The sequence below is a fragment of the Camellia sinensis genome, chromosome 2 (assembly GCF_055761805.1).
Source record: "Camellia sinensis isolate YWXY chromosome 2, ASM5576180v1, whole genome shotgun sequence".
NCBI lineage: Eukaryota > Viridiplantae > Streptophyta > Magnoliopsida > Ericales > Theaceae > Camellia > Camellia sinensis.
Window position 1 is genome coordinate 187151474 of NC_138962.1, and position 25243 is coordinate 187176716.

At 40.6% G+C, this 25243-nt stretch overlaps 1 protein-coding gene across 1 annotated transcript; it reads left to right on the plus strand.

Moving 5' to 3' along the window:
• The first annotated feature begins 22913 nt into the window (after positions 1-22913).
• On the plus strand, positions 22914-24065 carry LOC145819309 (F-box/kelch-repeat protein At3g23880-like). The gene has a single exon (XM_082913286.1). The coding sequence runs from the start codon at positions 22914-22916 to the stop codon at positions 24063-24065; it is 1152 nt and encodes a 383-aa protein (XP_082769412.1).
• Positions 24066-25243: the final 1178 nt, after the last annotated feature.

The following is a 25243-nucleotide window of genomic DNA, read 5'->3' on the forward strand; positions in this document are numbered from 1 at the left end:
CATGTCTTCGTAGGACCACGCGAAAACATTTTTGAAATCTTTTAATAAAGCGACTAAGCGCTCGTGCTCCTCCGAAGACAACGTGGACCCGATCTGGACCAGCCGCGGGTCCTTCTCAGTACCAACATTCACAGTAGTGATTTCATCCATTAAAGGTTTAACAAATCTTTCCTGCTCTTGATCAATTAATCGTTGCAAAACTGGAGGAATTTCTTCCTCGTTGTTTTCATCAAAATTTTGAAAATCCTGATTTAAGCAATAAATCAAAGGCACAGAGAAATACTCAGAAACCACATCCACATCATTCTCATTAAATATTTCCAAGCCGTCAGATTCCTCTATTACAACAGACTCAAAAGAAAATGAAAATGACGACCTAGACAGGACTGTGGCATCCGGGTTATCACCCCCAGGAATACCAGACTCAGACTTAGTCGAGCTGGAATCTGATTCCGACACACAAGATTCGGTGGAATCAGATTCCGGCTCACTACCTGACCCGGAGCTGCTAGATAAAAAGCCTTCTTCATATTGCCAGATGAGAGAAGGTGCGATAGATGCATCCAAGATCGGCGCTGGAAAGCCCGCAGCTATTTCATCTCCAATCATAGAAACCGAAGAGTTATCCCCCAAGCACTCTTGGTCGATCGGAGGATCTAAAAGTAGACTCGCCAGTGCTACCCCCATTTCAAGCTCTGTGCTCTCAGGATCCACTGCTCTGCACTGCTCAACCTCAGTTGGTGGGTCTGTCTACGCTTCGGCAACGTCATCCCCAGGTAATTGTAAGTCGAAGAAGATTTCGAAACCAGGCACGCGCTTCTTCTCCGCGTTCAGCCATGGTTCTGGGAAGCCGCAGAATGGAAAGTCTTCCCCCTCCCGGACGAAGCGTCCGTTTAGGGTACCCCAGATGGGCCTATGCATTAACTCAAATGGCTTCCCAGCCTTCTTTGCTCTGGCCCTTCCGGCCATTTCTTTCCCTTTCCTCACCCAATCCTCTTTGGTGGGCAGATAACCCAGTCCAAAGGTGTGAGGATTGTGTGGCACTTCGGCCGATACCGCGACGCCCTTCCGGCCGCTTCTTCCTAATCCCATCCCGGGGATATGTTGTATCTTGTTCATGAGGTAGATAGATTGAGCACTGACGTACATACCCTCATTCACAGCCATGACATTCTGCACCACTTGAGCCTCGGCCAAAGTGAACCCCGATAAAAACACATCCTCCGTGCCGTGCTCGATCTCCAAGACAGGTGTGGACACTTCCGGCGGCGGATGGATTGATGAATTCCCAAAAACGATCGCTACCCCTTTCCCGTGAGGGTACTTTAGCATCTGATGTAGAGTGGAAGAGACTGCTTTGACCTGGTGCAACCACGGTCGCCCCAAAAGTAGGTTAAAGGTTGCGGGAACGTCCAAGATATGAAATTCAATGTTGTGTTGTCCTGGACCAACCTTGGTTTGAATTTTAACAGTCCCCATCACTTCTCTGCTGGTATTGTCGTATGCTCTGATCACTTGGGTAGTTGGGACGAAGTCCACGGGCTTCAACCCGATTGCATATGCCGTTCTGGTCGGGCAGACATTAATCCCAGACCCGGTATCAACAAGTACCACCGGTATCCACTTATCTCTACATTCCACAGAAATATAGAGAGGTTTGTTATGGTTTGTGCCCTCAGGCGGTAGCTCCTTGTCCGAAAAGGTTAATGCCGGGGAACCTCCTCCCGGAAAAACCAGCCTAACCAGCTGTTCAGGCGTGGTGTCTATGGAGAGTTTAGACTTGTCCATAGCAGACAGGACAGCTTCCCTATGTACTCGTGATGCCATTAGTAGTCCCCAGATGGAGATGTCTGCTTGTATCTTTTTTAACTGTTTCAGCACAGCTTCATCTTCAATCTACTTCTCCTTCTGTTTCTGCGCTTCTCTATCCTTCCCGGATGCCTCGGGTTGGTCCAGGTGTGGGGGTTTGAAGTACCGCCCACTTCTCGTCATATGGTCAACCTCATCGAGGTACCAAGTGTCATCCGGTTGATTATTTCCCCAGTCTTCATCCGTGTGGGCAAGACATAAGTCATCGTCTTCCCACCACATTCCGTCGGCAGCCAACAGACACCTGTCTGGCTCCGATTTAGTTGCACTCGCAGCATTCCCTGTCCATATGCTCGCAGCATTCTCCATCTTCGTGCACACAGCACTTTCTGTCCCCTCAGGGCCTTTAACTTTCCTAATTCTCTCAGCCTCCTCAAATTTTTCTCGTTCTAGCTGCATCAGTACAGCTGTTTGTTCAACAATTCCCGTATCCATAATGCCCATGTCCTGAGCGGAATTCTTAGCACCGGCGCTCTCCGGCGATACAACTTGACTTCCGGCCATTCCGGCCACAGCTGATACCTCTGCCCCTGCCGGGCTCTGTTCTGGTTGGGCTTCCCCCACTTCATCTGGTTGATCCTCGAGCCATCCAGTGGCCTCTGCCGATCCCTCATAGTCGGACCAGTTGATTGTCGAATCCCCCGGTTCCTGGTCATCGAAAAATTGCAGGTTGACAAAGTCCTCCTCTACGGCTGCCAGATCATCTGCCCCTAGTCCAAATCCATCCCCCCGGATCATGCATAGCTCTCCTGTCTCTAGCAATTCTATACCTAGCCCAATTCGGCTCGTTGATAGGATGTACTCGCTTAGATCATAGGCTACCCCAGCAAAATTCTGTCCAGTCCCAGATTCAACAATCTCATTCTCTCCCAAAATCTGCCCTACCCTATCTTCGACGGTCACCACCGTCGGTTCTGGTTGGGTTTTGGAGATGTCCACCATGCACAAGAAGTTAGTGCAATCGGGGAGGAACACCTCCGGCTTGGGTAGGTGGGACGGGGTGATATAGATACTGGGATCGTAAGATGCGACCCCAGTTTGGATAAAATTAATTCTGTTGGGAGGGGGAGCTTGGTTATGTGGTGGGAGAGGGTTGGTTGTGACATTGGGTTTATCAGGAGGCGCGATCACCTGTTTGTCAATAAGATCCTGGATCTCATGACGCAATCTGTAACACCGGTCGGTGTCGTGACCGTGTTGTTGGTGATACGCGCAGTACTTTGCTGGGTCATGAGAGGGAGGGAGTGGATTCGGTAGTGGCTTTGGCTCCAGGGGTTTCAAATGCTTTTTCCTGATCAATACCCCTAGAGCTTTGGATAGGGGCATATATAATGGGGTGAAGGTTCTTTGGCCTCGTGGTTGGAATCTGTTGTTTTGTGTGTTGCTTCCGGACGCGCCGGACAAGGGTGTGGCAGCCATGGGCCTTGGAGGGGGAGGGGGAGTGGTGGTGACCATACTAACTTCCGAGGCTCTTGTATTTGCAGCGCCACTCGGGCCCGCATTGTTGTTACGGTTGAAAGTCCTCCTCGGTTGTTCCCTGTCGTGGTCAAATAGACCTTGTTTCATTGCATCTTCGATTTGCACCCTCATCTCGTGTAAATCTGCGAAAGTAGGAAAGGGGACTACAATCATTCTCTGCATCAACTTTGGGTGGAGATTGCGCACAATCATCCGGATTTGATCTTTGTCAGTGGGCCTTAAAGTCATCATTGACGCCTTTGCCCTCCATCGGATTACAAAGTCCGAGAAAGTTTCCTTGGGCTCTTGCCTTGTCATTTCGAGATCACGAGTTGTAATCTCGATCTGAGTGTTGTACGAATATTGCGCGACAAAGGCCTCAGCCATTTCATCCCAATTCTTTTTCACTTCATCTTGTAACTTTGCATACCAGTGGGCGGCCACACCCGACAGGGTTCGGCCGAATAGTGAAAGCTTCTGTGGTCGTGTTAGGCCCATTGGCCGCAAGATGTCTGCAAACAGTCGGAGATGGACCATGGGGTCGCCGGACCCGTCAAAGCGGTCGATTTGTGGCATTTTGAACCTATCGGGGAGTGTTATGGCCTCCTCGGTATATCCGTCTTCGATATCCGGCATAGCCTTGACCCCTTGGGATTTCTTGAAGAGCTTCTCCAGTTTGCTCAATTTCAGAGCTGTATGATCAACCTCGAACTCGAAGGGAGAGTCGGGGCGATTGGGTGCATGGACCTTGGACAGTTGTGGTGGAAGTGGGGGCGGAGCTGGCCCCGTTGGAAGATTCGTGTCCTCTTGTAAGTTTTGGACATTCGGCAGGGTATTCTGGGCATTTGGTGGGGCGTTCTGAACAGTAGGTGCCTGCTCAGGTAAGGGAGCCCCTGCCGGAGGAGGAATTTGGTGTGAAGCAGATGCAGCATTCTGCTGTTGCAATCGGGTAATTAGCTCAGCCTGCTGGGTCATAATCTCGGCCTGCTGCTTGGCGAGTTCATCTCGGCGAACGGCATCCTGCTGCATGGCCCGCATGGTTTCTTGCATTTGGCGCACCATCTCCTCAACTCCTGTTGGCGTTGCCATACTGTTTTGATCTATCTGAGCTACTGGCAGATCTGTCTCAATGGGGATCTCAATCCGACTGTCCACTGCTGGGGGAAACCACTGTTCTGGTGATCTCTGTTCAGATACACTGCACTTTTTCTGCTTTCTTTTGGTAACAGGGGGTAGAGAATGGAACACTGGCTGTCCGTCGATTAGATCCTCAGATCGATTGAGTCGACGACCTCATGTCCAAAGTGCTTGGGGAATACCTGCTGGGTTGGAAGCAATTGTGCTAGAACTGACCTAGCAAAAGATAAATAAAGCGAAAAGGAAATAAATAAACAGATAAACGGACAGCATAACAGCTTAAAATAAAATGCATGACACACAGCCGGGCATAACAACACACAGTTGATAAGCTGAATACACACTGTCCTCAAACACTGATTATTATCCCTGTATCACTGTCCCCTAAAACAAAATCTGATATCCGCAGATAACTAATTCTCAAATACTGGCTGATGCCCGCAGGCCTGATACTGACAATACTGAACTGATGCCCGCAGGCCTGATACCCAAACTCACGTACTGAACTGATGCCCGCAGGCCTGATACTGACAATACTGAACTGATGCCCGCAGGCCTGATACCCAAACTCATATACTGATACATGCATTCCTGTAGAGACGCACTCTAAAGCACATAACAGATAAGTGAGAGCCAAAACACCCCTATGTTGGGGTAGGGTTTCCCTGTCCTATTTTGTCAGGAACTAGGGTTTCACTACGCACAGAGCGGTTTCAAACAACCTATAAACGGGTAAGCAACCTGTCCTAATTTGGAATGGTCACTATGGATCCGAATATGCACTAGGTCGAAAGGTCAAAGAGGGTGCCCCGGTAAAACTGGGGTTTGTGTTCCCATACTGGCAGAGCCCACAACCGGTCAGCCTTATGGTCATGTCTTGACAAGACAAGCCTCCGGCAAACCGTTTAGGAATAGCAGATGGCAAACACGGTGTCCTAGGCGCACCAATGCAAATGCAATGCAAAGAAACACACAAGTGTAATAAAAAACAGATATCATGAGTTCGAGTCAAGTTCTCTAAGTCCCCAGCGGAGTCGCCAGAAACTGTAACAAGCCCGCGGGGGACCTCGCTACAGCTCGGACTCGACTTGTAGTCACGGTTCTTAATCTGAACCAAAGAGTCCAAATCTGGCAAATCGTTTTGAGAAACAGATTTTTGAAAAAGTAGTGCCAAACAAGGACTGCTTTGCCAGATACAGAGTCGCCACCTAAATATTTTATTTTGGGAAATTTAGGAAACCCTGACTCGGTGCCAAAAGGCCACGTGTCCTTCATCACCAAAGTTGCCTCGGCTCGGGAACTTGGGTACGATTAGGGAAGGTCACTTCGTGAGCACCCCCGCTCGCCAGATCAAAGATCGGCCTCTACTAACCATGATATCTATTTTTGAAAACATTGTGAGTTCTTATTCCGGTTATTAGCCTAGGTTACTATGTGATGCGCACAGCATACAAGTATAGACTGAATCGCCTGAATTGGAACAAAACGTTTCATGTTCGCTTTTTGAAAATGGTTTGCTACCCGCAGGTAGGCTTAAAACATTTGATGATTTATTCCAATTTAAGTAACCCAACCTTCACCCACAGGCATTCAGGCAGTTATATCATGTAAGCAAATAGCCTCATGGTAAGCATGCTATTCATGGCAGTCACTCACACGCATGCAAGGATGCTAAAGCACAAAACTTACCGAGTACTCCAAGCCAAAAACAGAAACTACATTAGAAATCATGCGTGATCCTAGGTATACAGAAATGCCTAATGCAACACATGCAAAGATGCAACTATAGCAGGCTCGGCTATTCTAATCATGGCATATGAAGTGCTACAACTATCATGTATTCAATTTGGAATTGAAAGTACAATGCAATTAGTATGATGCGCCGAGCCCGGTGCATGCAAAACAGATGAATGAATGCAAACATGCTGTCAAACTGTATGCTAATTGAAATATGCCCTAATCTAACCATCATAAGCAGGTAAATAAAAGGGAAGAAAGACGTGGGGTTGGAAGACATACATCACACACACCCACACTTATTACAATTATGCCCTCGCACAGAGGGTCCGAATAAATATACAGTCCCGAATAAAAGAATATTACAGTCCAAATATTACAGTCCGAATAATATACAAATTCCTAATTAATTAACAAATCAACTAAGGAAATAAATAAAACTGGCATGCAAGCCAGGGACTGCCTTGTTTCTGATGGATGATGCATGTCTGGGCTGCCTTGCGCGGAAATCCACCGGGATGCCCCAATTAGCCTCTGTTTAGCAGTTTTTCTTGGAAAGCGTGCCAGACTCCGAAAAGTTGCTGATTCTTCATTTTGCTACAACAGAGAGCAGGAAAGGGGTATAGCAATATATTTTCACAAATATATGCATGCCTCGATCCCCGTGCCACCAATCACGCATATCGAGGCATGATGGCCGAGGAGTCGAATTGCACAATTTAATATGGGATGAATGCACATGAAAACACGACGAGACCTAACTCCATCATGGATGATCCGGAGTGTCGGTGACTGGGGAATTGAGATACATTCCGTCACTCGGAGTACGAAACGCACCTCGTTTCCCGTGCCCGGGCTAACTCCTATCCCGAACACGATGCGATATGCATGACATGCATAAAATGCGACTAAGATACAATCCTAACAAACACAATGCTATGAAAATGAGATGCCTCGAAGTGCGTGCACACGGGTACGCAAACCGAGGAGATGCATGAATGCGATCTAAGATACAACCTAGTATGCACTATGCTGTGAGAATGAGATGCCTCGAAATGCGTGCACACGGGCACGCAAACTGAGGAGATGCATGAATGCGATCTAAGATACAACCTAGTATACACTATGCTGTGAGAATGAGATGCCTCGAAATGCGTGCACACAGGCACGCAAACCGAGAAAATGACATACGCAATGCAAATGACATGGAAATATGATATGGGCTTATACTATCATGAGAGAGCCTCAGCCACACTCACATAAGAGGCCGATGGATGAAAATGAAGTGCCTCGAAACGCGTGCACACGGGCACGCAAACCGAGGCAATAGCATATGCAATGCAATATGGCTAAAATGGCATATAGAATGCAACATGGACTTACACTAACATGAGAGAGCCTCAGCTACACTCACATAAGAGGCCGATGGATGAAAATGAAGTGCCTCGAAACGCGTGCACACGGGCATGCAAACCGAGGCAATGGCATACGCAATGCAATATGGCTAAAATGGCATATAGAATGCAACATGGACTTACACTAACATGAGAGAGCCTCAGCCACACTCACATAAGAGGCCGATGGATGAAAATGAAGTGCCTCGAAATGCGTGCACACGGGCACGCAAACCGAGGCAATGGTGTATGCAATGCAATGACATGGGAATGACATGCAAATATGTTAATGGATTTTCAGCAATGAAATGTGGGGGAAAACAGCCCCGAAATGAGGCGAAAACACACCCGATGCATGGAATCTCTCCCGAAATATGAATTTTGGCATCCGAAATGGCCTATAGCTATACCAAACATGCACAATATGGACATGCAATGAAAATACAGAAGCAAGGCAATCCCAAGATAATCATTTTTCCAGTTCAAAACATGGCCAAACAGCAAGCAAAGATAGGGCAACAATGGCATGCAAAAATGGCCCTAAACATGAGATTATGAAGCAACTCACAGCTGCTTTCCTCAAACAGGTTAGGGCCCTTCAACAAAGTTGAAGAGGGGCCCAAAATATGATGTTTTCCAGAACTGTAAAACCCCCCAAAACAAACACAGGTATGGCTGCACTCCCATGCAAGAAAAAGGGCCAAAAGGTGGCCAAAGAGGCAAGTGGTATATGCAAAGCCCAAAATGAAAAATTCCCTTCTACAACATTGAAGAGGGACCAAAAATATGACTATTTATAGAACTGTAAAAACTCCAAAACAGTATACAAATATGCTAGAAATGCAATGCAAAATAAGGCTCAAAAGAGGCTATAACATGAGGTATACAAAATATTCCACAAACGGATAAAGACCCTTAATGAAACATGAATAATGGGCCAAAATAAGACTATTTTCAGAACTGTAAAATGGCCAAAAACAAAAGCATGATAGGCTAACAAAACATGCAAGAATGGGGACCAAAAGAGAGATATAACATGAAGTGGCATATGGAGGTCCCAAAACATGAAAGGAACTAAATGAAACATGAATAATGGACCAAAATGAGACTATTTTCAGTGCTGTAAAATGGCCAAAAACCAAAGCAAAATAGGCTGCCAAAGCATGCAAAAATGGGACCAAAAAGGGAGTATAAAGGCAAGTATAGCATGGAAGTCCCAAACAGTGTTGAGCCCTTCTTCAATGTTGAAGAGGGGCTCAAAATAAGCCTATTTTCAGAACTGTAAAAACTCCAAAACAGATCACACACAAGCTAAAAAAACCATGCAAGAAAACGGTATTTTAGAGGGATAATGAAGCAAGTGCAAGATGGAGGGCTCAAACAGGGTTGAGCCCTTAATGAGACATGAAAATGAACTCAAAAGAAGGCCACTTTCAGTTATGGCCGGAGCTCAAAGAAAAAAGCATAGATGGCTAAGAAATGTTGCAAAGAAAAGCTCAAGAAAAGGGGAAATGGCAACTCACCCTTGGAGACAAGTCTTTTGTTGCTTCTTGGACCAAGTTGCAGCACCTTTATCCTTTGAGAAGCTCTCCTTGTTGCTGGAAATGAAGTGGTGATGGTGGTGCTTGGTGGTGATGAAGGAATGAAGTGTGGAACTTGAATGTTTTAGGGTAGAAATGAGAGAAGGAGAGGGGAAGCAATGCAAGACTTGGAAGCAATTTTTTCTAACCCCAAACATAAGTGTTTGCCCTTGGTTATATGGAACAAAAGAAGGTGTAAAGGTGGGGGAAAAAGGAGGCAAACTTTCCCCCACAAAATATCCCCCGGATATTGATATTTTCTGGGGGATAAAGCCATACAGCTGTAAAGTGAACAGTGTGAGGATCATGGCCGGCCAGGTATTTTGGTTGCAGGTGGCCGGCCGGCCACATCCCCTAGCCGGCCGGCTAGGGGTCAAAAGGGTCAAGCTGGTTTAGTGGCCGGCCACCACATGATGGTGTCCTCCCATGTGTCGTCAACACAACCCTGTGGTTAAAAGTCCAAGAAAGTGGCTCAAGGGTGTTCAACATTAGCTCGGAAAGAGGGGTTCAAAAGGGTCAGGTGGAATTACTGGCCGGCCACCAACTTTTAGGATCCTCCCAAGTGTGTACATCACAAATATGTGGTTGAAAGTTCAAGAATGTGGCCCCAAGGTGTTCAACATTAGCCCGGAAGGAGGGGTTCAAAAGGGTCAGGTGGAATTACTGGCCGGCCACCAACTTTTAGGATCCTCCCAAGTGTGTACATCACAAATATGTGGTTGAAAGTTCAAGAATGTGGCCCCAAGGTGTTCAACATTAGCCCGGAAGTGTGAAAAACGGGCGTCGGAGGATATATAACTGGTTGCTGCAACAATTACTGGCCTCCCATCCTTCAGTGACCTTCCTGGTGATAAAACAGAGGTACCTTCCAAAAATGAACAAAAACCGTTGCAAAACGAATGTTCGGGGGCCAAAACGCGCAGTTCGAGGTCCCGAAAATGGGCTGTTAAGCACCGAAAGTGGCATTCGGCCACGAAGTGGGTTTCTCAGACCCCAGTGTCCCTCAAAAGGGAGAAAATAGGAAGTATGCCAAAAATCAGAGCAAATGGAGATGGTTAAGCGGTCCCGAATCGAGGCACATGGCCAACGATCCCGAAAACCAGGAACCGGACTCCGAAATGGGCAAAATGGCCTACGGCCACCGAATGTAGCCCACAGCCACTGAGAGATGGTCTACAGGACCTCTCCCTCCCCTCAGGAAAAGAAACAAAGAAAACTGAGCCTGGTTCGCAAACCGAGGCAAAGCACAAAAGAGGGTTCGGAAGTCCGGAGGCGGGGCACACGGCCGCAACTCTGAAACTTCTGAACGAGCACATTATGCAACATCACCAAGCGCTCAATCAGTGACGTCTGAGTCTTAAGGTCGGTCAAAAATGGGGTGTCTACACAAAGGTGTCAGATAATCAATTTGGATTTATGCCCGATAGGTCAACAATGAAAACGATCTATCTTTTGATGAGAGTAATAGAGAAGTATAGAGAGAAGAAAATAGACATTCATTTGGTCTTTATCGATCTTGAGAAAGCATATGATAGAGTGCCTTAGGATACAATCTAGTAGTTGTGAGAAAAAGAAAAAAAAAAGATAGCAAAATGCTATATTGATGATTAATGACATGTATGAAGGTGTAGTGACCATTATTAGATCACCTGCTGGAGAGAGAAGTAAATTTTCAATTACTGTGGGGTTATAACAAGGATCAACCTTAAGTTTTTGTCTTTTTGCTTTAATTATGGATGAGTTGACAAGTAATATTCAGGATAATGTATCATAGTATATGCTTTTTGAGATGATATCGTGCTAGTGGATAAGAGTAGAGAAGGAGTTAACACTAAGTTGGAGACTTGGAGAGAAACACTTGAATGTAAAGGATTAGGATAAATAAAACTAATACTTCAGACCTTAAAACACTCTTTTCCAAAATATTTTTGAAAATGTTTCTATAATGATCCGAGACTCGTATTTCATTAAAAATTAAACTTTTCGGTAAACCGAGTAAGGAAAAAATGGAGATAAATGGAAGAGAGGTGAACTCTTTGAAAAATATTTAAAAAACATCTTATTTAGAGGTTTGGAGTTGAAGAAAATAAGAGGGGAGGGAAGAAAACTAGTTCGGGAAATGGTTGAGCATGAAACCGTTAAGGGAGAACTGAGCAGCCTTCACTAAAATAGGCATATCTCTTTGTACACTTAGACTTTAGTTGTGAGGTCACCACCATTGGAAATTGGACTTGCAGTGCTTCAATTTAGACTCAAGAATTTCCTAAAGCCAAGTCCGGATGAGGGAGATATAGTTGTTTGACGTTATGTATCAATCCGGTTAAGATAAAAATGAGAAACCTTCACTAAAATAGGAATATGTTTTTTCACACTTAGAATTTAGATATGAGGCTTCCACCATTGGAAAGTAGACTTTAGGGGCTTCAATTTAGACTCAAGAATCTCCTAAAATCGAGTCCGGATGAAGGAGATATACCCATTTGAAGTCGGGTTTGGAAGCAGATTTTTGTGGCCGGCAAGCTACCACTTCTGGCCTGCCAGCCACTTGTGTAAAGCCCAGATATTTGTTGCCAGCTGTCCCCCAAAAGCTCCAGCTATTTGTATATAGATATTTTCGACTGAGGCTCATGTTTTTCTATATATACTTGACCTTCCCTCATGTTTTTACATTACAAAAAATTCCTAAGGGATCAAAACTTGAAATTCTCTCTCTCTCTCTATCTTGCAACTTATACACTCTCTCTACGCTTCCTAAACCAATATTGGAACTCTCCTTGCTGTAATAACCCCGACCTCTGATTAATGTTAATCCATGATCAATTATGCCCAATTAGCAATTAAAGTCAAATTCTGAATTAAACTGCATGTGTGTGATACATTGTTTGTGTCTATATCTGTTAGGCGTAGAAAGATCTGTTCACGTTTTAGTTTCGGCTTGCAAATTAAAGGCGTTATCGGCATCCGATTTTGAAATTGATTAAATATATGTGTTATGTGGAATTTATAGAATTTTATGGTAGGTTCGATTTAAAATTTGTTACGAAACGATTAAATAAGATTAATTTAATCCCACTTAATTGCCTATAACTTTAACTAAATGGGCACCAATCCTTTATGAGTCCACTCATCTCCTTTCCTTGATTTCTGTTGTGGCAAGACAGGTCATGTAGTGAAAGATTGCCCACTTGGGTCTGAGAATACTAGCCGTCCTATGGTTAGTCCAGTCGCGTCCGCTTCTACAGCCAAGACAAATACAAAGACTAATACTGGGAAAGAATCTCTGAGACAAGGTCGAGTGTTTGCCTTAGTGCTCGGTGATGTATAGAACACCGATACTGTGGTGTCAGGTACACTCCCTGTATGTTCTCAAAATGCATGTATACTGATAGATTATGGTTCTACACATTCCTTCGTATTGCATACTTTCTCTCAGAAATTAACTAGACCATTAGAACTTCTGACATATGTGTTATCTATATCTACACCGTGTAGGGGTTCTATGATGTGTGCCCATGTTTATCCAACATGTGATATTATGATTAGCGATATGATATTATATGTTGACTTGTTGCCCTTGAACATTGATCATTTTAATTGTATTCTGGGAATGGATTGGTTGACTAAATACTGTGCTACCATTGACTGTGCAAGTAAATCTATTGTGTTTAGACCACCTGGTATGCCTGAATTTATTTTTACTGGGAATGGGGTAGTTCCTCCCCCATATCTGATTTCGGCTATGAAAGCTGTAAAACTACTTAGAAAGGGATATAGGGGTTATTTGTGTTATATACTGACTGCATCATCTGACAGTACTAATGTAGAGACTGTCCCTGTTGCTTGTGAATTTCCTGATGTGTTTCCGAATGACTTACCTGGAGACTTAGTTGATAAAGAAATTGAATTCACTATTGAGGTGTTTCCGGGAACACAACCTATTTCCAAGACTCCCTATAGAATGTCTACCTCAGAACTGAAAGAACTAAAAACTCAACTTCAGGAACTACTAAACAAGAAATTCATACGTCCGAGCACTTCACGTTGGGGTGCTCCAGTCCTATTTGTTAAAAAGAAAAACAGATCTTTGAGGCTATGTATAGACTACCGGGAATTGAACAAAGTAACTATCAAGAACAAATACCCTCTGCCTCGAATAGATGACTTGTTTGATCAACTTCAGCGAGCCCAAGTATTTTCCAAAATTGACCTCAGATCTGGGTATCACCAATTAAAAGTTAAGGCTGAAGATATAGAGAAAACTGCATTCAGAACCAGATATGGACATTATGAATTTTAGTAATGTCGTTTGGGGTGACCAATGCACCTGCTACCTTTATAGACCTTATGAACAGAGTGTTTAAATCATTTCTGGATGAATTTATTGTTGTGTTTATTGATGATATCCTCATTTACTCCAAAAGCAGGGAAGAACATGAGAATCACTTGAGAATTGCTTTGCAGACCTTGAGAAAAAAGAAATTATACGCTAAATTGTCCAAATGTGAATTCTGGCTTGACAGTGTGGCATTTTTGGGTCATGTAATCAACAAGGATGCTGTTTCTATTGACCCTCAAAAAATTGAAGCTATTATGGACTGGCCTAAACCGACAAATGTGACAGAGGTTAGAAGTTTTCTGGGACTTGTAGGATACTACAGGAGATTCATGAGAGACTTTTCCAAACTTGCCATGCCATTGACCCAGTTAACTCAGAAAAATGTGTCATTTGATTGAAACGAACAAAGAGAGACAACCTTTCAAGAGTTGAAAACCAGGTTAGTGACTGCACCAATTTTAACTTTGCCCAATGGTACTGATGGGTTTCAAATTTATAGTGATGTTTCCTACAAAGGTTTAGGGTGTGTGTTGATGCAAAATGGAAAAGTGATTGCCTATGCTTCTCGACAACTCCGACCTCATGAAAAGAATTACCCAACACATGATTTGGAATTGGCAGCAGTGGTATTTGCTTTGAAAATCTGGCGTCACTACTTGTATGGGGTAACGTGTGAAGTGTATACAGATCATAAGAGCCTCAAATATTTCTTTATCCAAAAGGAACTGAACATGAGACAAAGAAGGTGGCTAGAGTTGATTAAAGACTACGATCTACAGATTCTGTATCATCCGAGGAAGGCAAATACCGTGGCAAATGCCTTGAGCCGAAAATTCATTGCAAATTTGTCACGTTTGCTGTCCGATCGAAAAGAATTGTTAGATGACCTGGAATAGAATGGGATTGAAATTGTTTTGTGAGAGCAATGTGGGATTTTAGCTGCTATTTTCGTTCAACCTTCAATTATTGAAGAAATCAAACAGAAGCAATATGAAGATGAGTACTTGAAAAGGGTCACGGAGGAATTTGATTCGAAGTCGAGGCTGGGATTTGTGTTTGAGAATGATGTGCTGAAATTCCAAAACCGTCTTTGCGTACCTGATTGTTGTGACATGAGAAAACGTGTTATGTCTGAAGCCCACAATACTAAATTTGCTATACATCCAGGGAATACGAAAATTATCATGATTTGAAACAGAATTTTTGGTGGCCGGGAATGAAAAAGAGTATTGCAGATTTTGTAGCTAGATGTCTACGTTGCCAACAGGTTAAAGCTGAACATCAACGACCCGCTGGTTTGCTACAACCACTCCCAATACTGGAATGGAAATGAGAGCACATAACCATGAATTTCATAGTGGGATTGCCTCGTTCTTCCGGAGGTATGGAGTCTATTTGGGTTATAGTTGACCGTTTAACTAAGTCTCCTCATTTCCTACCTGTTAAATCTATTTACAATGCTGACAAATTGGCCAACATTTATATGACTGAGATTGTGAGATTGCACGAAGTGCCAGTATCTATTGTATCTGATAGGGATTCAAAGTTTGTGTCAAGATTTTGGTAGAGTTTGCAACAATCTTTGGGGATAGAACTAAGGTTAAGTAGTGCCTATCACCTATAGACAGACGGACAAACTGAACGGACCAACCAAACTTTGGAAAATATGCTCAGAATGTGTGTATTAGACTTCCAGGGGAATTGGGAGACCTATTTGCCGTTGATTGAATTTGTGTACAACAATAGTTACCATTCAAGCATTGGGATGGCTCCTTATGAAGCTTTGTATGGGAGAAAATGATGTTCTCCGATATGTTGGGCTGAGGTAAGTGATAGACCTTTGTTGGGACCGAAACTTGTGCAAGAAACAACCGAGAAGGTGAAACTGATCCAATAGCATTTGAAAACTACACAGAGTCGGCAGAAGAGCTATACTGATGTCCGAAGAAGAGATAGGGAATATGAAGTTGGGGACCATGTGTTCATAAAGGTGATCCCGATGAAGGGTCAAACTTGGTTTGGTGTTAAGGGTAAATTGGCGCCAAGATATGTTGGACCATATGAAATCCTTGAAAAGATCAATTCAGCAACCTATCAGGTAGCCTTACCTTCGATAATGGAGCATATGCACAATGTATTTCATGTATCGATGCTTCGAGAGTATTTGAGGGATCCGCTCCATGTCATTGAACCAATACATGTGCTCTTGAAGGATGACTACACTTATGAGCAAAGACCTATCCAGAATGTAAACCGCAGGATCAAAAGATTGAGAAACAAAGGATACCACTGGTAAAAGTTGATTGGCAGAATCATAGAGGAACTTATGCTACGTGGGAAATAGAGGAAGATATGATGAAAAGATATCTCGAGTTATTTCCGTTAGACCCAATGTTTTTCCAAAATGAAGGTAATCCGAGTTTGGAGGACCAAACTCTTTTAAGGGGGGAAGACTGTAACAACCCCGACCTCTAATTAATGTTAATCCATGATCAATTATGCCTAATTAGCAAATAAGGTGAAATTCTGAATTAAACTGCATGTGTGTGATGCATTGTTTGTGTCTATATCTGTTAGGCGTAGAAAGATCTATTCACATTTTAGCTTCGGCTTGCGAATTGAAGGCCTTATCAACATCCGATTCTGAAATTGATTAAATATATGTGTTATGTGGAATTTATAGAATTTTATGGTAGGTTCGATTTAAAATTTGTTACGGAACGATTAAATAAGATTAATTTAATCCCACTTAATTGTCTATGACTTTAACTAAATGGGCACCATTCCTTTATGAGTTCACTCATCTCATTTCCTTAATTTTAAGGCACTTTAAGCCTATCCTAAGGGAAAAAACGTGAGAGAGGAAGAGCAGAGGGAGGTTGAGCTCAAATAAAGAATTGACTAGGAGATTGAAGACAATTTAAAGCTTTGGGTTAGGATCACACTTGAAGTCAACCTTAGGTAAGAACTATACTATTAAACTTTGTATTTAAGACATTAAGTAAATGAACTCAAGAAACTTAGGTGGTCAATTAAGCTAAGATTAGAGAATTGAAGCTCAATACATACATGTATGTGTAATTCATGGCATTTGAGGTTGCTTTCGTAAAGAATTCTTGCATGCATGTCATAATCCTAACTTTGTTTTAGAAATTCTTCATGTTCTATGTCATATTGTCATATTTGCTCATGTTTTTGAGTTGAACATTGCATTTGGTCATGTTTTGGGAAACTTTGGTTCAAAGAATTGCATACAAGTCATGTACATGAATTATCCTTGAGTTTCACGTTAATTTTTGCACAATTGGCATGCTTTTGGGCCATGATTTCTTGTTATGATCCTTTAAACATGTTGTTTCATGAGTCTCTAAGTGTTTTCCAAAGTTTTGGGCCCAAAAAATTGAGTTTGATGCATTTGAGGTCGAATTTAAGCTTGGTGATCAAATCTGGAAATTCCAGAAATTTGATCCACGCTCGAGCGAGGAACTTCACGCTCGAGCGCGCACTATGAGTGCATGCACTTCCGCTTGAGCGTGAAATGCGTATACCCAGAAGTTCATATGTTTTGCAACCCGCTCAAGCGAGGGAATTCACGCTCGAGTGAGGGTCTGAGTCTCACGCTCGAGCGGAGGTCGAGCGTCCGTCGAGCGTGAAAAACATGCAACCAGTACTTTTCAAAAGTTTGCAATCCGCTCGAGCGAGGGAAAGCCACGCTCGAGCGGAGCTTCATTGCCTGCATATCCGCTCGAGCAGGGAAAGCCACGCTCGAGCGTGAACCTTATTTTCAGCAAGTTTTGAAAAATATTTTCTAATACATTTTTGCATCCTCATTCCACCCTAGGCATTCCTAGGCCATGTTTAAGACTCCATAATGAGGACTAAGGCTAGAAACGCACTAAGAACAAACGAAGTGTAAGTTAAGTACAATTCGAACGTATGTTTCAGGTGTGTATCTGTTATGTGTCATGTAGGTCACGTGTCGTATACCGTTTGACTAGTCTGCTCCGTCTGTCTACCTCGAAGCCAACTGTGAGTAATAATTTAGTAAAGTTATGTTCAACTGTATTTATTTTCTGTGTGATAAAATAAGATCTGTTTTCTAAAGTGTTATATCTGTATAATGAATGATTGTCTAATTTCTGATATGTATTCGTGGCATCCTTAGCATCATGTGATATGTGTTAGCTGTTACTCGGTATCGGAGGTTCCATTATGGAACTTAATATGCCTGCACTTTGTTACCCGTACCGGAGGCTCCATCATGGGACTCAGCATGTTTATTCTCTGTTACTCGGATCTAGAGGTTCCTTTATGAAACTGGTTATTTATAACCCCCACATGTTCTGCATCTGCTCTGTATCTGTTCTGTTAGCGCTAATGGATGTACCATGTATGCTTAAGCATAACTTATGATTTCTGTATATATGACTCGGTCAAGATTATGAATTTGCCACGAAACTGAACTTATGATTTCTGAATCTGTACGGACTCAATCATTAAAACCCTTTACTCCGTTATTATTCACTGGGCTTCCGTTCACTGTTTATATATATGTATGTAGGTGAGCAAACACGTGACCAGGGCCACAGATGGCGGCCTACATTCAGTTTTTGTTAGCCAACCTTTGCGCCTCCCAAGGAGGTTCCAGGCGAAGTCTTGTTTTGTGGCTGTTTTGTAATCATATTAAACTCTGTTTGTTTTGTTAAGTTGGGTTGGTTTTCCTACATTACCCTTATGGGAGGGATATGTAAATTCTGCATCTTTTGGTCGTCACTCTTATGTTTATACAAGTTTTAAATTATCATGTCCCATGTATGTCGTCACAGCTCATTGGACCATTTATATTTTGTATATTTGCTTCCGCAGCCCCTTATTATATTTTATCTGTCGAGTGGCCTTTGGTAATCCAAGGATTACTGGCCGGTTATGATGCTAAACCTATAGGGGCGGGTTTGGGTCATGACACTTGCTGAGATTCTTGAGTCCAAATTTCAGCCTTTGAGAGTGAAAGACTTGCGGTTTGTGAAACAAAGTGTCATTCATCTTCAAGAGGTATAAGCTTGGCCTTCTCTACACTACTTTTTCCTCATCTTTTCTTACTATTTTTGGACTATTTTGGGACTGTATTTTTTGGGCTGAAACTTGTGGTTTAAAGCCATTAAAGGTAGAGGGGTGAATCACCCTTCTTTGAATCTTGTTTCATAGGCTTTTATCCTTGTGTTTCCCATCTTGTTGTCAAAGTTTAGGAGTACATGAAGTGTAATTTTAGTAATAGTAACAATGGAAACAGATGAGAAGTGAAGATTGAGAACAAAAAACTACCTAAGATTGAACTTTTTTCATTATTTAAGATCGATTATCACAACGGCTGGAGAGATTGGAGCAGACGTGGTCCATAGAATTAAAGTGAGGTGGTTTAAGTGGATGAATGCATTTGGGATATTGTGCGATAAACGAGTACCCAATAGATTAAAATGAAAGTTATATAAAATGATTATTAGACCAACAATGTTTTATGGAACAAAATGTTAGGCAACTAAGAAATAACATGTAAATAAGATGAGTGTTACTAAAATGAGAATGCTAAGGTAAATGTGTAGTAAGACTAGAAAAGACAGAGTTAGGAATGTGTATATTCGTGAATGGATAAAAGTAGTACCGATAGAAGATTAGATGTGAGATAATAGATTGAAATGGTTTTGTCATATACAACGAAGGCCAACAGAGGCAGTAATGAAAATATGCAACACAGTGACGGTAGAGGGAAGTGTTAAGGGAAGAGACAGACCTAGATTGACGTGGGTTAGGATAGTAAATAGAGATATGAATCTTTTTAATTTGACTAATCAAATGGCCTTTGATAGAGTGGAGTGAAGAAGAAGAATTCATGTAGTCGATTCCATTTAATGGGACTTAAAAGTTGGTTTGGTTTGGTATGATTTTTATAATCCTCATATTTTGTTGAATTGATTTATATTTTGGGTAATTGTTGCGGAATCTAGTCCTATTGGGACCTTTTACCCAAGATATGAAAAAATAAATAAAAATCAATGCAACAATGATACTATGCTATGAATATATGTAATTTTATATTTATAGTTTTGGACTATTGTTGGATGAGAAATATGGATTGATTTTCAAAAAGTGATTAATAGTTATCTAAATTTCATGGGCAGTTTGGGAAACCAAAATTGTGTGACATAGTTAATTTTTATTTTTATTTTTCAAAGGTACTTAGTCCATAGGTTCATTTTTGAAATTTTTTGGGTCAATATGTTTATACTTAAATCTTTTTAGACCAAAACGACATTGGTTTGTCCAAATGTCATATGTTCAAATGCTACTTTTGTATACATCTCACTTATCTATACACGTGTTATATATTAGTGTAATGTCACCTATATGTTCACCTTGTTGCCACCATCCATCATTGACTTTCTAAGAATTTTCTGGCCAATTTTCTTTATGAAATTTCGACAACTTTTCAACTCTTGTTTTTATCACAAAAAAAGATTAAATCTTTAAGTAAGTAACATATGGTCTCATGACTGTATGATTTTCACCAATTAACCTTTTTTCAAAAATAGCATTATAAAATCAACTCATATTTTTCATTTACCGACTGCCTATTTTAAATATAAATTTGTGCATACTTAGCGTGTGCACTCATCCCTAATATATATATATATATATATATGAGGAATTTACATGTTATTTGATTGAGTTTTTAAAATTTATTTTTAATTTTTTTCCTTAAAAAAATAACAGTACTTATTATTTTAAAATATATATTTATTTTTTGAGTTAAAATCAAATATATAATTTTTAGAAATATTTTTTAATATTTAATTTTGTCAAACCCATTTTACAAAAAAATAAATAAATAAATAAATAAGTTTTAATTTTCTAGAAATTAAGTTTTTATTTTTCGTGTTTTGTTTTGTTTTTAGTGAATATTTTTAAAATTTTAAGTAATTTTTTATTTTTTTAAATGTAGCCAGATTTTTTTTAAGGTCCTTGATATTAAGATTTTATAGCATAAATGATATCAAATATTTTCATGATGTCTAAGGTCCCTCAGCATCGATCCAGAGAAAAATTTCAATCCCAAAAAAATTCTCTCCAGATAAAATTGAAATTCTATCTATAGAAATTCTCTGGGTTCAAACTAGAGAAAATTGAAATTTCTCTAAGTACCAAAGAAATCTAGAGAAAATTATGGAGAGAAAATTTGTGTGGCTTTGTGTGGCTTCATCTTGAGAAAATAGTGTAGAGAAAAGTTGTGTGGCTTTGTGTGGCTTCATCTTGAGAAAATTGTGTAGAGAAAAGTTGTGTGGCTCTATCTAGAGAAAATTGTGTAGAGAAAATTTATATGGCTTTATCTAGAGAAAATTTCTCTGACTTCACAAATTTCTCTGGCTCTATTCACAAAGAATTTCTCTGACTTTGTGTAAAATCAGAGAAATTCTCTAGATTGAAACTAGAGAAATTCTCTCTATTTGCAGCAGAGTAATATTTTTATGAACAGACCTTGGTGATCGTACGTTGATCCAAGAAACTCTCACCTTGGATGTGTCTTCACAGTGGTAGTTTTATCCGTCCATTGTGGTGCTCGTGGTGAGCTTGGTCTAGTTTGGTTGTTTCCTGGCTGGTTAAGCTTACGGTGTATGCTCAGCTCATGCTATGAAGAGCCTCTCTCTCTCTAGATTTTCTAGAGAGAGAAAGTTCCGATCATGGTGGTAAAAGGGTTCAGAGTTCGTCGGCATGTTCTTGTTGTTGAAATTTTGCTGTTTTACTTCGTTGGTTCTCTAGTGGACTTGTGTGTGCCTCTTCCTACGATGCTAGACTGGTTTTGGTCTCTGTTAACTATGCTCTTCATGTCTAGGCTGTTTATTTATATTAATGTCGAAGATAGTAAGTCACTGGTACTGGTTGCAAGGGTCCTCTCTATGATATTTTCTACTCTGGTTTGTTCTCATCTGGCATTAGTTTCGCCAGTGTGATTGTGCGACGTGTTGCTGCTCTAGATTGGTTTTGGTCACCGGTATGATTGTCAGATTATCCGGGTAAGGAAGAAAACCAAACTTTGAAATCTCGAATTTGAAGATCAGTCTATGCGTTCGTCTCTCTAGGAAGATCAGATATGGAGGGAGATGTATAAGAATGTGTGAGGGACCTTAGACATCACAAAATAATATTATAGATCTCTCTCATTACTAAAAATGGGAGAGAGACTTTAAACTAATTTTTCCTTAAATGTATCTAAAAAAATTAATGAATACAGAAGAATACAAAAATGTATTAAATATTCATTATTTTTTTTATATTTTTGATATTTAGTGATTTTTTTTTAAAAAAAATTTACAAATATTATATATTTTTTTTTAAGTATATTTATATTAGGTGTATTTAAAATTAAAAAAAATTCTTAAAATATTAAAAAAAATTAGTAGAAATTAAAAAAAAATGCAAAATAAAAATTTTAATTTTTTAAAAAGTAAACCTTGGAAAAGTGAAACAAAATAATGGCCTCGTTTAGAAACTTAACTATTTTAGTAGATTATTTTAGTTTTTAATTATTTTAATAGATTAAAATTTTTATATTTAATAAGGTGATTGAATTTTTTTATAATTAAATATAATATTTGTAAATAAAATAAAATAATCATGAATTTGATATGATATTTTATATTATTAATTATTTTAATTTATAGCATTCGCTCATCCGCTGTCATTTTCTGCCTTGAGTTCAGGTCTTCTGCCGTAATTCACTGTAATGCTCTTGCGGTTGTCTAAACGATGTCACTTTAATTAATTTATTTTTCTTTTCTCCTTTCTGCTCTTTCCCTTTCTCTCTCACGTGGTATTGTAAGGAGAGGATAAGATATATGAGTCCAAATCATTTGTCGTTGCCATGGTGTATGGGTTAAGGATCTCAGCTCTGAACGAATACACACACACACACACACACACAAAAAAAAAAAAAAAAAAATCTCTAACAAGAAGCCTTGCAGAAAAGCACGGCAGAGCATCTGGATTCTTGGTGCACTTCAGAATCAAGCTGCACTCACTTGGCATTTTGGCAACATAGTGAAAAGACAATTTATTAATTTTTTTTCACTTTTTCAAATCACAACGTCTTTCTATTTTTTTAACACAAAAAAACTAAAAAACTACACCAAAAAAATAAATTAAAAAATTAACATTTTACCAATCTCTCCAAACACGACTTTATCTTTTATCTCAATTTGGTTGGGTTCTCTAATCAGTTGGTGTAAAACCTCTCAAAATTCTCTCTCTCTCTCTCTCTCTCTCTCTCTCTCTCTCTCTCTGTATTCCCATTCTTGGAAAGAAGCAACACTGGCGAATCAAGAAAGAAATAGAGAGGCCGCCGATGATGCAATGTCTTCGTCTTCATCTTCATCGTCTTCTTCTTCGTCGGACTACAATCTCTGTCTCCCAATCGAAATCATCTTCGACATTCTGAATCGTCTCCCAGTCAAATCTCTCCTTCGATTCAGGTGCGTATGTAAAACCTTCCGCCACGTCATCTCTAACCCTACCTTCATCTCCTCCCACCTCCTCCACCACCACACCACCACCGCCGCCACCATTTTCACCTTCAAACACCGCACAACCACCTCCTTCTCTCTGTTACAATCACCCTCATCGTCTCAAAACCCTATCAATCTGGTCCACCCCTTTCCCAACCACACTCGCGATCTACACCTAGTCGGCTCCATCAATGGCCTCCTCTGTCTCTCTCGGACCCTCGATTTCCATCCACGATTCCTCCTCCTCCTCTGGAACCCCGCTACCAAACTCTTCAAATCTCTCCCACCTCCCATCATCCAAACTGCTCCTAGGTTTTTTCAACTTTCTCTCGGGTTCGGATTCCGATTCTATTCTACTACTTCTTCCGGTGACTACAAGGTTCTCAGGATAGTTTCTTTCAAGTCACATACCCGAGTCGAGGTCTACTCTTCAATTTCTGATTGTTGGAGAGAGATTCAGGTAATGGATTTGCGCTTTTATTTCCCTAAATTGTGTTGTGGGGTGATTGTCAATGGAGCTCTGTATTGGTTGCTCTCAACTGCTTCAAATGATTGTCTTCGCTTCACATGGTTTGATGTTCAAAATGACGTTTTTGTCATGTTGCCGGGGCTCCATTTTTCTGGGTCCTACTACGGGACTACCCTCGACTGCAAATTAATGGATTGGAAAGATAATGTTGCTGTGGTTGTGTGTTGTCCTGGCAACCCATGTGTTGATGTGTGGATGCTAGAGGATCATTGTGGCAGTGAGAACAATTGGTGTAAGAAATTTGTGATTGGACCGGTTTTGGGTGTTGAACGATTTTGGTTGTTGCAATGCACGAAGAATGGTGAGATTATAGCAGAAGATGCACGGAAAAGGATATTCTTGTACAACCCCCGAAATGTAGAGACTAAGTATATTCCTATCAATGGAGTTCAGTTCGAAGCTTTTCACTATGTAGAGAGTTTGGTTTCGATCAAAGGATTCAAACAACAAGAATTGAACAATCAGCACTGATGTTCTGCAAAGGTCAATTAGTCACTCGATCAGATAAATAACTAGGGCATTTGTTTATGCTACTTTCTGCAATGCATTTGGTTTTTGAGCTTTTGGTAGCATATGAATGGATAGCTTAGACAAAATGGATAGTTAAGACAATATGGATAGTTGATATTCCTTTAATTCCTGTGATTGGATAGCTTAGGCAATATGGTTAGTTAATATTAGCTAATTCCTCTGATTTGAGTTTCAATCCTGTTTCATTTGCTTATACTTTCCTTCAAAAACAAGTGGTCAAGTCCTTTCCTTCAAATTTGGGTATTAGTACAAAATTATATCCCAGTTAAGGGATGGAATGGAAATAATTGGAGTTTTGTCTGTGTAGTTTGTAGGCTGCTTTGCAATGTTTTCTATGCTTCTGCCTAAAAGGATCTAATATTTCCCTCCTCTCATGCTGTGTTTGGTTAAGGAATTTGAAAAGGAAAAGAAAAAAGTCGTGTGAAACTAAGTAGATGAAATATAGATATATTTTATTCATATTTCAGTTACCTTTTCTTTTTCCCTTTTCAAATTTCTTCTCAAATTTTCAACCAAACACAACGTCAATGAATTGGCACAATTCTCGATGTGTCTGCCTTCATTTTTTTAGATGTTATTTCTATTAACATGGTTTTTTTTTAATCTTTTATTTTTGGATAATTGTTGCGGGATCTACTAGTCCTTTTGAACCTTTTGCCCTAGATGTGGGGTGAGGTCTCTTGATGAGAAGAGAAAAGTGCAAAACCAAGTTAGAGGAGCAATATGTGTTGGATGAATGGATTCTTAAAAACTGCTACTGCATTCTCTTTGTTTTTGTATATGTTAAGACCATTCATTCTTGGCCCACAGTAATTATCTATTCAAATATTTAAAATTGTTTTAACATATAATTCATCTATAATATTCATTAGGAATGATAATTTGGGATTGTTTTTCCAAACTTCCAGGATTTGTTGAAATGTGACATGTTCTTGACTCCCTGCCTTTTTTTATATCTATGTATAATGATAGTTTTGCTACATTTTGTCATGTCTCTAGATATTTATTCTGTACGAAGATAGGATAATGCCCTTTGATGCTATTGCATTCTTCTTGTACTATTTGAAATGAAATTTTGTCTAGCTTAATCAAACAGTGGATATCGATTCCCTTTCTCG

Coding starts and splice junctions, on each gene's coding strand:
- LOC145819309 (XM_082913286.1), top strand. CDS start 22,914: ATGTCTTCGTCTTCATCTTCATCGTCTTCTTCTTCGTCGGACTACAAT.